At 42.4% G+C, this 14501-nt stretch overlaps 1 protein-coding gene across 5 annotated transcripts in view; it reads left to right on the forward strand.

Moving 5' to 3' along the window:
• The window catches only part of fbxo28 (F-box protein 28), a 112061-nt gene that overhangs the window by 68005 nt on the left and 29555 nt on the right, over nt 1–14501 (forward strand). For all 5 annotated transcript variants that reach the window (XM_061836837.1, XM_061836838.1, XM_061836841.1 and 2 more), the window contains exon 3: nt 12449–12587. In XM_061836837.1, the coding sequence (XP_061692821.1) occupies nt 12449–12587 (139 nt within the window). The remainder of the gene's footprint in view (nt 1–12448; nt 12588–14501) is intronic.

The raw sequence follows: 14501 nt of genomic DNA on the forward strand, positions 1-14501 counted from the left end.
TTTTCTATGAGAAGAACGTGGTGGTGTCTTTGTCCTTCAGCTTCAAAATTCCCCTGTACCTCGTCAACACAATTGCTAAACTCGACAGCTCATACCATATTGTCGTACGCTTCTGAGGGCGTAATGCTTTTGAAATTTTTCGAACCAACATTTGCTTGCTAAAAAGTCTCGTCCTCTAGGTCGTGAATCCCTCATTGGAGCTTGAGGTTTGTCAGCACTTTCTACAGCCTCATCATCGTCACGGGCCGTTTTTCTGCACTCTGCTGTTCACAAAGTGAACACAGCTTCCATTTTGAACAATCCTGTTATTTTGCGGAGTCGCCATAGATTTTAGTATCAGAATCAGCTTTATTGGTGTATAGCAACACACAAGGAAATTGTCTCCGGCAGTCTGTGCCGCCGTGGTATGACATTTAGAACAAAGAACAAACTAACTAACAAGACGAAAGAACAAGACACATTCAGTTACAGATGTGCAAGATGCAGTCTTCATTGAGAACAATTATATGAAGCTTATACAGAGGGCCTTTACCAGTTCGCAGTTCCGATTATAGACCATTGCAATGACAATTGTGCAAACGGAGCAGTTTACAGAATATATTACGAATACTAATAGTGATTCACCAGCAGGATATGATGGTGTGTCCCAACAACGGCATAAGGCAGAAAATAGTAGTTTGCTTATCAATAATTGAATGACTTAAATGCCAAAGGGAAAAAAATGGTTGAATGCCTGCCAGTTTTGCAACTTGCATTGATAGGTAGCACCTACTCAACGGAAAGAGCTGGTGGCCAGGATGTCGAGGGTCCGAAAGGATCCTGCCCGCTCTGGACCTAGTTTGAGTGTCGTGCAATTCTTCGAGGATGGGTAGCATGGTGCCGACAATCCGTTCAGCGGTTTTGATTGCCGTCACAGTCCGAGTTTGTTCTTTTTTGTGGCAGCCCCAAACCAGACTGTGAGGTACACAGTACTGTCTGGATGACTGTTGTGTAGTATAGTGTCTCATCAGCTCTTGTGTTGTCAGGCTGTGCTTCCTCAGAAGCCACAAGAAGTATATCCTTTGCTGGGCTTTTTTTGAGGATGGAGTTGATGTTCGTCTCCCATTTCAGGTCCTGTGAGACTGTAATTCCCAAGAACTTGAAAGTCTCGACGGTTTACACAAGACAGTTGGACGGGGCCAGGCACAGCTGTTGTGAAGGATTCCTTCTGAACTCCACAATCATCTCTACAGTCTTTAGAGTGTTCAATGCTAGGTTGTGTTGCCCACACCAAAGTTCCAGTCTCACCACTTCCTGTCAATACACAGACTTGTCGCAATCTTTGATGAGGCCGATGCCTGTGGTGTCATCTGCGAACTTCAGGAGTTTGACAGTTGGGTGCCTCGTGGTGCAGTCATTTGTGTAGAGCAAGACGAGCAGACGGCACAACCTTCGAGTGCTAATAGTGCACGTGAATGAGGAGTGTCCCCTAGCCTAACCTGCTGTGTCCTCCCGTCAGGAAGTTGTAGATCCACTGGGAGATGGCAGGTGAGACTCAGAGCTGGAGGAGTTTGGATGAGAGGTCAGGGATGATGCTGTTCAACGAAGAGCTGAAGTCCACGAACAAGATCCTCGCTTATGTTCCCTCGTTGTCGAGATGTTCAAGAATGAAGTGCAGACCCATGTTGATGGCTTTGTCCGCAGAGCTGTCAGCTCGATAGGCAAACTGCAGTGGGTCCAGCTGGGGACCTGTGATGCTCTTGAGATGCTCGTGCACAAGGACTTCATGACCACAGGTGTGAAGGCATCAGGCCTGTAGTCATTGAGACCTGACATTGCTTCTTTTTGGGGGACAGATAACTTGGTGGAGGGTTTGAAGCAGGTTGGTACTTCACACATTTCTCAAGACCTGTTGATCTTTGGGAAGACTGGAGCAAGTTGGTCTTTGCAGACTTTGAGGCAGGATGGGGACACAAGGTTTGGACCTGGCGCTTTGTTGATCTTTTGTTGTTTGAAGATCTGCCTAACGTCCCTTTCATTGATGTTAAACGGTAGAGTAGAAGGTGATCCGGCTTGTGGTGCAGCTTATGACCTCGTGAGGTTATTGCGTACAAAGTCAACAGTGTAGAATATGGCAGATAGGAAGGACAAGGAAAAATGTGGAACTGAAGTTGCTGGGTTAGGCTTTGATGATGAACAGCCAAGTAGCTCATAAGATAAATCCACACATGCTCTTGCCAGGGACCAATAACTCTCCTTATTTCAATGTGTTTTTCCATAATACATTGTGTGTTTCTTTTCGGATTGTCCCTTTCAGGGTCACCACAGCGTGTCATCTCAGATGAACGCATATATATGTTTGGCACAATTTTTACGCCGGATGGCCTTCCTGACGCAACCCTTCTCAGGGAGTGGAGGCCCTAGTGGGATACGAACCCACAACCCCTGGTTTACCAAATCAGTGCTCTAACCACTGAGCAACGGGGCCTTTTCCATAATACAGAACTGTATGCCAATCTGTCATTTTTGGGCGGGATGAGGGGTACCAAGATGCACTGAAGCACTGATCGTGCACACTACGTCATAAAATCACGTGATTTTTGTTTGTCTCCATATTGCTGGTCAAACAAAGCATTGTTGAAAGTTAATTCCGTTGAGACAATGTCTTATAGCACGACACTCAGAGTTTTGTCCAATACCGTGAAAAATTTAGGTGATAATAAACAAAGGTAAGTGGAAAAATTAGAGAGACTTTGCATAGAGGATACATATTTTTTGCCGAAGACGATATTTTCGCCAATCAGAAATTTGGCAAATTATTCGCTTCCCTGTTTTGGACAACTGGATATACAAGTATCTGCTCTATATATCGTCGAGATTTACATAGAAAATTGATGCGAAAATTGATTGCGCCATCGCTCTCGCAGATCTGCACAGTTGAGCACAAAAAATCACACGTAGAATTTGTTACAAGTAGAAATACATAGATATTTTCAGCGCACATAAAAACCAATCCAGCTCAGTGAACCACAGCCTGACTTCTTTTTTTTTTTTTTTTAAACACTGAAGCAGACGGTCTCCTGCTAGTTTAACTGACTCCGCCCCCCTTCGGCTCTTCAGGGGGTACACTCAGAACTGCAAACACCGTCCACCACCATATGTTTTCTCTCAATCTTCATCTTTTTCTTTCAGCTTGTCCCGTTAGGGGTTGCCACAGCGTGTCATCTTTTTCTATCCATGTCTATCTCGTGCATCCTCCTCTCTAACACCCACTATCCTCATGTCCTCCCTCACAATATCCATCAACGTTTTCTTTGGTTCTCCTTTTGTTCTTTCGCCTGCCAGCTCCATCCTTAGCACTTCTACCAACATACTCACTCTCTCGCCTCTGAACATGTCCAAACCATCTGAGTCTGCTCTCTAACCTTGTGTCCAAAACATCCAACTTTGGCTTTCCCTCAAATGAGCTCATTTCTAATCCAATCCAACCTGTTCACACCAAGCAAGAACCTCAGGATCTTCATTTCTGCTACCTCAAGTTCTGCTTCCTGTTGTTTCTTTAGAGCCACCGTCTCTAATCCGTACATCATGGCCGGTCTCACCACTGTTTTATAAACTTAGCCCTTCATCCAGACGGATACTCTTCTGTCACATAGAAGACCAGACACCTCTCGCCAACTATTTCACCCCGCTTGGACCTGTTTTTTCACTTCCTTACAACACTCTCCATTGCTCTGTATTGTTGACCCCAGGTATTGGAAGTCATCCACCTTCACTAGCTCTTCTCCCTGGAGCTTCACTCTTACTCCTCCGCCCCTCTCATTCACGCACATACGTTCTGTTTTACTGTGGCTAATCTTCATTCCTCTCTTTTCCAGTGCATGCCTCCATCTTTCTAATTGTTCCTCCACTTCCTCCCTGCTTTCACTGCAGATCACAATATCATCTGTGAACATCAATGGTCGAAGAGGATTCCAGTCTAACGTCATCTGTCAGCCTATCCATTACCACAGCAAACAGGAAGGGTTGAGAGCAGATCCCTGAAGCACCTCCATCTCCACCTTAAATTATGTCACACCCACAGCACACCTCACAACTGTTCTGCTACCCTCATACATGTCCTGTACTATTCTAACATTTCTCCGTCACACCACACTTATGCATGCAGTACCACAGTTCCTGTCTTGGTATTGTGTCATCGGCTTGTGTATGGCCTTCACTACTCTTTCCTCCTAACTTCGTGTGGCTCATCAGCTTTATTCCTCAAAATTTCCCCAGCTCTGCAAATCGCCTTTGTGCTTAAAAAGGTGAACTAGCACACTTTTCCTCCATTCTTCAAGCATCTTCTCTCTCTAGTATTCTGTTTAATAAGTGTTCCTCCGCCTGTTCCCTGGTTTCACTGCAGATCACAATATCATCTGTGAACATCATGGTTCAAGGGGACTCTAGTCTAATCTCGTCTGTTAACCTATCCATTACTACTGCAAACCGGACGGGGCTCAGTGCGGAACCCTGATGCAGTCCCACCTCCACCTTAAATTCTTCTGACACACCTACGGCACATTTCACCAGTGTTCTGCTGCTCTCATACATGTCCTGTACTATTCTAACATATTTTTCCGCCACACAAGACTTGCGCATCCAGTACCACAGTTGCTCTCTTGGTACTCCATGAGCATCCTCAAGGCAAATAGTGCATCTGTGGTACTCTTTCTCGGCATGAAACCATACTGTTGCTCACAGATACTTACTTCTGTCCTGAGTCTATCCTCTACTACTCTTTCCCATAACTTCATTGTGTGGCTCATCATCTTTTATTCCTCTGGAGTTTCCACAGTTCTGAACATCGCCTTTGTTCTTAAAAATGGGGACTAGCGCACTTTTCCTCCATTCTTCTGGCATCTTCTCTCCCGCTAGTATTCTGTTGAGTAAGTTGGTGAAAAACTCCACAGCCACCTCACCAAATTGCTTCCATACCTCCACTCCTATGTCATCGGGACCAGCTGTCTTTCCATTTTTCATTCTGTTCAGTGCCTTTCTAACTTTTCCCTAACTAATCAAAGACACTTCCCGGTCATTCACACTTGCCTGTTCTACTCTACCTTATTTCCCATTTTCTTCATTCATCAACTTCTCAAACTATTCTTTCCATCTATTTAGCGCTCTACTGGCACCAGTCAACACATTTCCATCTCTATCCTTAATGACCTTTACTTACTGCACATCCTTCCCATCTCTCACTCTCTGTCTGGCCAACCTGTAGAGCTCCTTTTCTCCTTCTTTCGTATCCAACCTAGAGTACATGTCGTCATATGCCTCTTGTTTAGCCTCCGGCACCTCTACCTTTGCCCGACAACGCATCTCAATGTATTCGTAACCCCTCTCCTCAGTCCTCTCTATGTCCTTTGTCTTTTTAGTCTTACTACCCACTACCAGAGTGATCCTACACACCACCATCCTATGCTGTTGAGCTACACTCTCCCCTACCACAACCTTACAGTCGGTACCCTCCTTCATATTATACCGTCTGCACAAAATATAATCCACCTGCGTGCTTCTACCTCCGCTCTTGTCGATCACTCTGTGTTCCACTCTCTTCTGGAAATAAGTGTTTCAGTGTTTTCTCTCGATAATAGTGGTAAACGTGCTCTTCGTTTCTTGAATATTGGAGTATGTGAACAATCGAAGAAAAAGTGGCAAAACTGGATGAGATTTTCTCTTTTTTGATTAAAAATGGTCTTGTCTGAAGCCAAAGTAGAAAGTACAGGATGAGATGGTGTATAATGTTAAAATTCCACCTGGTCACAGCCTGATTGACGATGAAAGCACAGACAATACACTGCAGAAAAAGCTAATTCTGTATTTTAAATATAGGAGGCAACGTAACATTAACCTTAAAGCTGTTTGGGAGCATCATTCAGCTTTCAACATGCACTGCGAAAGATATTCTGCAAGCAATAATTTAGTTTTACACCAAGAAAAACAGACGGGGATATCATTGTGGGTTAAAAAAAAAAAAACAAAGTTGCAAGCGACCTTTCAAATTGAAGTTCATAGTTGGCTTGGTTTAGTTCGCAATGTATTTTTTTGTTTGACATTTTCATTGTAAGTTTGCAAAAAACACAAAATTGTTCTTAAAAATCTTCTGATGGGAACGTAAATGCTGTAATCTCAATCTTTGAATGAGCCATGTATCTTCAATGGATGACAGTGATCTGACCACAGTGCATACTTCTGATGTTGCTCACAGTGGTCAAATGGGGCGTTCACGGGCTTAGTGTCTTTGCTCAGACATGTCAAAAATGAGAGGGAACGTTAGTCTTGACATTAATTTGTTAATTTCATAAATGTTGGTAACAAAAGAAGCCTGATCCCAAACAATCAGTAGTCACCCGGAAACAGGAAATGCAAATTAACCGGACTGAGCATGTTCCGAAGTGATGCCAAAAGCACATGTTCCAAGCTGCTTCAGATACTGCGAGCGCATTTACATTGAAAGACATCAACATTATGAGCCATGTCAAAGGAAATTCAGTTACACTGAAAACATTTCTGGGATATAACACAGGTAGTATTTCAGTATCTAACCGTAATGTTTATGAGATTGTGATTTACTTTGACTTGATCTAAGTTCTAATATGTCCATATATCTAAATGTGGTCATTTTCTCCCGTGATACCACGTTATCTTGAACTTGAAAACATTTCCCCTCTACATGCTTTAGGAAGGTATAATCTTCTGTTAGCTTTCATCAATGGATTGACAATAGATACCGCCGTATATTACGTGAGATTATAACAATGTCATAACTAAAAAAAATGATTTGATTATATGAATATCTAGTTTTGAAATTGAATCTCTATTGACCTCTTTAAAAATGTCTGTCTCAGTGCAATGTCAAATTATGATTATGGTGAAATTCTGGTTATGAAATGCCTCCTCAGAAAAATATTCTCTCTTGTTACGAAGGAAAATTCAGGATATGAAGGGGGGGGGCGCTGGATTCGCACTCCCCAAATTCCACCGAATGTAAATATACTATATCTTGGTTTTTGTTGCGCGATAGAGCTGCTATCCTATTGAATGGACTACCAACGTGGCATCTTTCTGGCATTACTTCAGTTCGGAGGGACGTCTGATGCACTTCCTGTATTTTTTTTGTTTTTTTTTTGTGGCGTGATAGAGCTGCGCTCCCATTGGATATTGCCATAACATTTTCCTGGCGTTCTGTCGGCTAGGAGGGACCTCAGTCTTTACCCATGATGGTTTTCATTTCCCTTGGACACTCGACTGTCACCGTATCACGCTAGCACTCATTGGAAAAGTACAACTTTTTCATGAGTTTTTCCTTTTTTTTTTTTTTTTTTTTTTTTTTTTTTTTTTTTTGTCCTCTCGTCTTTATTCACCATGGGCCCCAAGAAACTTTCATGGAATTAAGTGGTGTGCGTGCTTATATTCATAATAATTATACCAGCACCTCGACGCCTCTAACTATGGACAACTCCAGAGTGCAACAGTGTCCAACCTTTCTCAAGAGGACTAGTACCAGAGCCCAAGTGGTGTGCGGGGGGCGTGTTCGACTTCATACTCCAAGGGGATTCCAGTCTGACCTCATCTGTCAGCCTATCCAGTACCACAGAAAACAAGAAGGGACTCAGAGCTGATCCCTAATGCAGTCTCACCTCCACTTGAAATGAATCTTCTGTCACACCTACGGCACACCTCACCACTGTTCTGCTGCCCTCATACATGTCCTGAACTATTCTGACATATTTCTCTGCCACACCAGACTTAAGCATGCAGTATCACAGTTCCTCTATTGGTACTCTGTCATAGGCTTTGTGTAGACGCACAAAGACGCAATGTAGCGTATAGATGCACAAAGACACAATGTAGCTCCTTCTGACCTTCTCTGTCCACTTGCATTCTCAAGGCAAATAATGCATCTGTGGTACTCTTTCTCGACATGAAACCATACTGTTGCTCCCAAATACTTACTTCTGTCCAGAGTCTAGCCTCCACTACTCTTTCTCATAACTTCATTGTGTGGCTCATCAACTTTATTCCTCTATATAGTTCCCACAGCTCTGCAAATCGCCTCTGTTCATACAAATGGGAACTAGCAGACTTTTCCTCCATTTTCAGGCATCTTCTCGCCCGCTAGTATTCTGTTTAATCTTCTTCTTTTCCTTTCGGCTTGTTCCGTTATGGGTTCGCCACAGCCTGTCATCTTAGATGAACGCATATTTGTTGGGCACAGTTTTACACTAGATCCCCTTCCTGATGCAACCCCTCTGCATTTAGCCGGGGAGAGCTAGTATTCTGCCTTTCTAACTTCCCTCTTACTAATCATTGCCACTTTCTGGTCCTTCACACTTGCCTCTTCTACTTTTTCATCTTTATTTTTGTCTTCATTCAGCAACTTCTCAAAGTATTCTTTCCATCTGTTTAGTACACTACTGGCACCAGTCAACACATTTCCGTCTCTATCCTTAATCCCTCTTACCTGCTGTAAATCCTTCCCATCTCTATCCATCTGTCTGGCCAACCTGTTGATCATTTTCTCCAACCTGGTGTACATGTTGTCATATGCCTCTTGTTTAGCTTTGGCCACCGCAACTTTGCCCCACTTTGCATCTTAATGTATTCTTTTTTACCTCTTCTCAGTCCTCTATGTCCCACTTCTTCGCTAACTTCTTTCCTTGTATGACTTACTGTATTTTGGGATTCCACTACAGGGTCTCCTTCTCCCATTTCCTACCAGAAGGCACACCAAGTGCTCTCCTGCCCGTCTCTCTGATCACCTTGGCTGTAGTCGTCCGGGAGCTGATCATGTCAGTCGAGAGCTTGTCTCATCTGTTTCCGAAAGGCCGCGCAACATTCGTCCTTTTTCAGCTTCCACCACATGGTTTTCTGCTCCACTTTTGTCTTATTAATCTTCCTCCCCACCACCAGACTCATCCTACACACCAACATCCTCAGCTGTCAAACTACACTCCCCTACCACTACGTTACAGTCAGTAACCTTCAGATTACATCATCTGCACAATCCAGCTGTGTGTTTCTACCTCGGCTCTTATAGGCTTTTTCCTGTCTATTCTGGGGGGAAAAAAGGTGTTCACTCCTGCCTTTTCTATCCTTCTAGCTTAGTCCACCACCATCTGTCCCTGAAAGTTCCTTTCTTTGATGCCACACTTAACAATAACTTCTTCATCACCCCTGTTTCCTTCACCAACATATCCATTGCAATCTGCACCAATCACAACTCTCTCTGTCTGGGATGATCAGAATTACTTCTAGTTCCTTCCATAATTTCTCCTTCAACTCTAGGTCACATCCTACCTGTGATGCATAGACACTAATCACATTATACATAAGACCCTTCCATCCATCCATCCATCCAGCCATCCATTTTCTTAGCTGCTTATCCTCACAAGGTTGCGGGGAGTGCTGGAGCCTATCCCAGCTGTCAATGGGCAGGAGGCGATGTACACTCTGAACTGGTTGCCAGCCAATCGCAGGGTACATCGAGACAAACAGCCACACTTACAATCACACCTAGGGGCAATTTAGATTGTCCAATTAACATTGCATGTTTTTGGGATGTGGGAGGAAGCATGGGGAGAACATGCAAACTCCACACAGGTGGGTCCTCGATTGACTCCGGCACCTCAGAACTCGTGAGGCCAACGCTTTACCAGCTGCTCCACCATGCCACCATTCATAACAGCCTCAATTTCAAATTTTAGCCTCATCACTTGATCTGATATTCTTTTCACCTCCAAGACATTCTTAGCCAGCTCTTCCTTTAAAATAATCCCTACTCCATTTCTCTTCCCAGCTACTCCATGGTCAATTAATTTAAACCATGCCCCTAAACTTCTAGCCTTTCCACCACTACCTTTCCACCTGCTCTCTTGGATGCACAAAATATCAGCCTTTCTCCTCATGATCATGTCAGCCAACTCCTGAGCTTCTGAATCCACTTTCCTCCTTTTCTTTGTCTTCGACCCACAGTAGCTGAATTTCCTCCGATGCCCTGCAGGTTAATGGTGCGGGAGACGTGTGTTGTTAATCCAGGCCACGATCGATCCGGTATGGGATTCTTTTGATGAACACACGGATTTGTTTGGCAAAGTTTTACGCAGGATGACTTTCATGATGCAACCGTCTGCATTTGTCCAGGCTTGGGAGCGCCCTACAGCTTTCACTGGCTTGTGCCCCCCATAGGGCTGCATTTTGCGGTGACTTCATAGAAATTTGGTCCATCAGGTTATTGGTGTGAGCAGGATTGATGCGTTCATCAAGCTTCAATCCAAAATGTTCCTACATTATCGTTGTGGGATTAGTCTTTGGAAGTAATTCCCTTCATGCCACTCACTTTTCTGTGACTGTGCACCTACCGCGGCTCACTCTTTGAAACCTGAGCTTCATGCATCTGTGCGCTGGTAATTAAAAAGTGTGCAAGTTTGTGCGCACATACACACACGGACAAAAGGTCCCCGTGCTTCAGTCTCTTCCTGGCTTCTTACGCAGATGCACCAAAACAGCAGCTTCAGTCACGGTACTTCCGGCGGTTGACAATAGTCTACAGTCCCTTAGCCAATTGGGACTCGATGCAGGGTTTCCCTTAGTGAATCAGGATACAGAACACAATCCACTTTGATATGCTGTTTAAAAAAAAAAAAAAAAAAAAAAAAAACACTACATTGTAAAAAAAATTACACACAAAAATAAAATCGTGTCATAGCAAGGCCACATAAAGTGAACCGCGAAAGGAACAGTGTATACAGGTTTTGGAAAAACATGCTGCCATCCAAGCAACGTTATTTTCAATGACAGTCCTGTTTATATTAGTGAGACAACACCAAACCACATTCTGCATTGTACAAGAGCGAAGCTTTGTCGTTAAAGAGTGAGGGTTTAATCTGGCCTACCTGCAGGTAGACCATCTCCCATTCGAAAATGTGTGGTGCATTTGAAAGTGTAAAAGAGACCATGGACTGTTGAACAACTCGAGCTGTATATCAAGCAAGAATGGGGGGAAAAAATGCACCTTAAAAGATTCAACAATTTAGTATCCTCAATTCTTAAACGTTTCTTGAATGTTGTTTAAAAAAAAAAAAAAAAAGTAACATACACGACCCTGTCCCAGTTTTTTGGAATGTGTTGCAACCATAAAATTCTTAGTCAGTGATTATTGGTTCAAAACATCAAACATTAAATATTTTGTCTTCGTATTGTATTCTATTAACCCGAGAGAACCCATGGGTTCACATATGACCCAGTGTAATTAAGGGCCCACTGTAAAAACACAACCCACCACAGTTTTTACCCTTAAAGCCCAACATTTCACTTGTCTGTATTAAATCCATTGTTTTTTTGGTAGTTAAGGCTTACTGGGTCATGTGACCTGTTATCTAAACTGGAAGTAATTTAGTAAATTTTTCCAAATGTGATGTTTTTATGTTCTTTTGATGCTTATTTATTAGTTAGTAAATGACATTTTTAAAGATTTGGATGTCTTGGGCTCGCAAGGGTTAAATACACATTGAAATTGATTTGCAAATCATTTTCTGTTTTATTCCACACTATGTCCCAACTTCATTGGAATTGTTTGTTTTAAAAGTTCGTGAATGTACCTCAAGCAGTCTTTAAATATACATAATCTCCTGAGTACCAGTGACCACCACGTTTGTTCCCCATTTTATGATCATACACGCATTATAATGCTGCCACCATGGTAGAGAATGTTTCCAGTCACGTTTGAGTTCACAAGATAATGCCTCATGATCACAAATTAAGGGAGGCAAAGATTTTAATCTAATTTGTCTAGTCATCTGATCCAAGCATTTCGTGCTGTCGGTCTGACTCTGGAGTTTTTTTTTTTTTTTTTTTTTTATATATATAACTATGGGTTGTAAGACATTTCTCTTTCTAATATATAACAGCCACTGCTTGTTGCAGACAAACTTCTTGTTCCCGGAAAATTATTTCGCAAATATCATATCTGAAGTCATTGGCTCTTTACTTCATGAAACCATGGTATGACAAATTAAAGACAGCTATTCATCAGCATACGGGGTTATGCTGTGGCTCCCCAAAAAAACACCAAAACAAATGCTGATGAAACCGAAATGGTAAAAGTCGGCGGGAGCAGTGGAGATGTAAGTGTTGAGCCTTGTGAGTATTTGCTTTGGGTGATCGTACTGGGAGCATAAAACCTGAGTCAACGTCATCCTAAAATTGAGAGAAACACCCATTTACCTCAATGTGATGAGCTCAAGAGGGGTAGTCAATGATTTTGCTCCATCAGTATTTTTTTCCATTCATTTGATTGGTTCACCACTTTTTGAATCTTTCCTCTTACAGCGACAAAATTCTGATCATCTCTTGAGTCTCAGCCAAATCTTGTGGTAAGCCTTAACTCACAATTATTTGACTATTTTTTTTTCCCCCCTATCCACAGACGAGAGTCCGAACGGAGAAACCATTCACTGGCTCGTCATGCTGACATACTTGCTGCAGTGGAGACGCGCCTTTCTCTCCTGAACATGACATTCATGAAATATGTTGACTCCAACCTCTGCTGCTTCATCCCTGGAAAGGTTAGCTGTGTTCTTACTATAAACAAAATTGAGTTAAAAGGTAGTTTGCATTTTTTAAAAGGAAATGATGTTGTATTGTCATATTTGTAACAATACTGAACAATACCTGACCTAATCTTGTAGTTCTAAATTGAAAAATCATCTTTGGCGTGAATGTTTGCCCTGCATTTATCAAATCATAACCATGAAGCAAAACATGAGCAAATTTATTTGTATTGCCGATTTCTTACACAAGATAACGCAATGTGCTTTACCTGAGTTAAAGCATTTAAAAAACATAAAACAGCTTAACATTTAAGAGAAAAATGAAAAGTACAATTAAACTGTTCACTGTTTGAGAATTTTTCTTTAACCTGTATTTAAAACATTTACGCTAAATGTGACTGTGAACACAGCACGAACCCAATCTTAGTGGATCATACTGGAGCAAAGGGCCATTTAAGCGCCCTGGGAGAAGTTCAGGGTATTGTTGTCTTGCTGAAGGACACCAATCGTGGCTCCTGGGGATTTTCGGAGTGAAGGTGAACACCTGGTTACCATGCCTGAAGACAACATATCAGAGACAGAAGGAATGACTTGAGCTGTCAATCATTTGTTGGCCATTGGCCCACCCACAACTTTGCCTTGCCCTGTTACCTGGTTAACACAGAAAAGCACCTTATTTTCAATCAAGTGTTAATACAAACACTAAATGTTATCGGCTTCAAGTTTTTGTTTCACTTTTTTGCGAGTCGTGTCCACAATGAATGTGTTCTTGAGTTTGTGATTGTCGTCTCATAAGTCACCTTCTGTTTCTGATTTGTTGTTTTTGGGGTGTGGTCGCTTCATATTCAGTGGTACCTCTTCTTACAAACTTAATCCGTTCTGGAAGTCGTTTCATCATGTGAAACTTTAAGAAGTAGACACGCATTTAACATGTAAATAGTCTTATCCGTTCCAAGTCTCCTGACTCCTTCCCCTCGCTGCCAAAAATGAGCATTCAAAGTGTACATAATGTCAACAATAATATAAAATATTGTTCATTTACCTTAAAAATAAGCATTCAAAGTGTACATAATATGACAATGAGAAAAAATTATGTACATTTATCTTTGCCGTTCAGTGTGTGGCGAGCAAAAAGGCATCTTGGCGTGATCAGATGATTTCTCATTTTATTTTGATAGACAAAACTTTTTTTTAATTTTTTGGGCCCATGGTGAAAAAAGATGAATAAATCCGTGAAGTCTTACAGTACAAGTGTGTGCGAGCGTATGACGAATTCAGTGACGAAGGTACCTGAAGTGTGTTACGCGCCCCCCCCCTCAAAAAAAAGAAGAAGAAATTGATGTTGCTCTGAGCCAATGGAGGGCTGTGATGCCAGGAGATTGCTACATGTTAGCCAATAGGAGGAGCTCCTATATTGCGCCACACATACCAAGAGACAGGATGTGCTCATAGCTCAATATTGACATCTCTCCGAGACAATGTGATGCCACTAAGATGCTCTGGCGGTGGCCAATTGTAGAGCCGGGCTATTGTGCCATTTTCAAACCAAGATACAGTACAGGATATTTACGTTCGGCATTATCCAGGACCGTCTTTTTCTTTTCGTATCCTGAATGTCTTTGGTAACTAGAGACAAAAATGTCCGGGGAAGGCCTTAGGTAAACTGAATCTTTCGTTAGTAGAGACTTTCATAAGTAGAGGTACAACTGTATATAAAGTTAGAGGCAGATAGCGTCCAGACCCTAGGTTTCCTTTGTCTGGATGCAGGTTCCCCTCTGAAGCCAGGCCAGGAAGTGGTGCCCAAAAGTAAGCGCAAGTAAGCGTGTGCATGTTTGGAAGATTGCGGAATACATGTGTGGTCATCATTTCTTTAACAGGCAGCACTTCTAACAGTTCTGATGATTAGATGTTTTTGTTCTTGCTATCTCC

The sequence above is a fragment of the Syngnathoides biaculeatus genome, chromosome 12 (assembly GCF_019802595.1).
Source record: "Syngnathoides biaculeatus isolate LvHL_M chromosome 12, ASM1980259v1, whole genome shotgun sequence".
Lineage (NCBI taxonomy): Eukaryota > Metazoa > Chordata > Actinopteri > Syngnathiformes > Syngnathidae > Syngnathoides > Syngnathoides biaculeatus.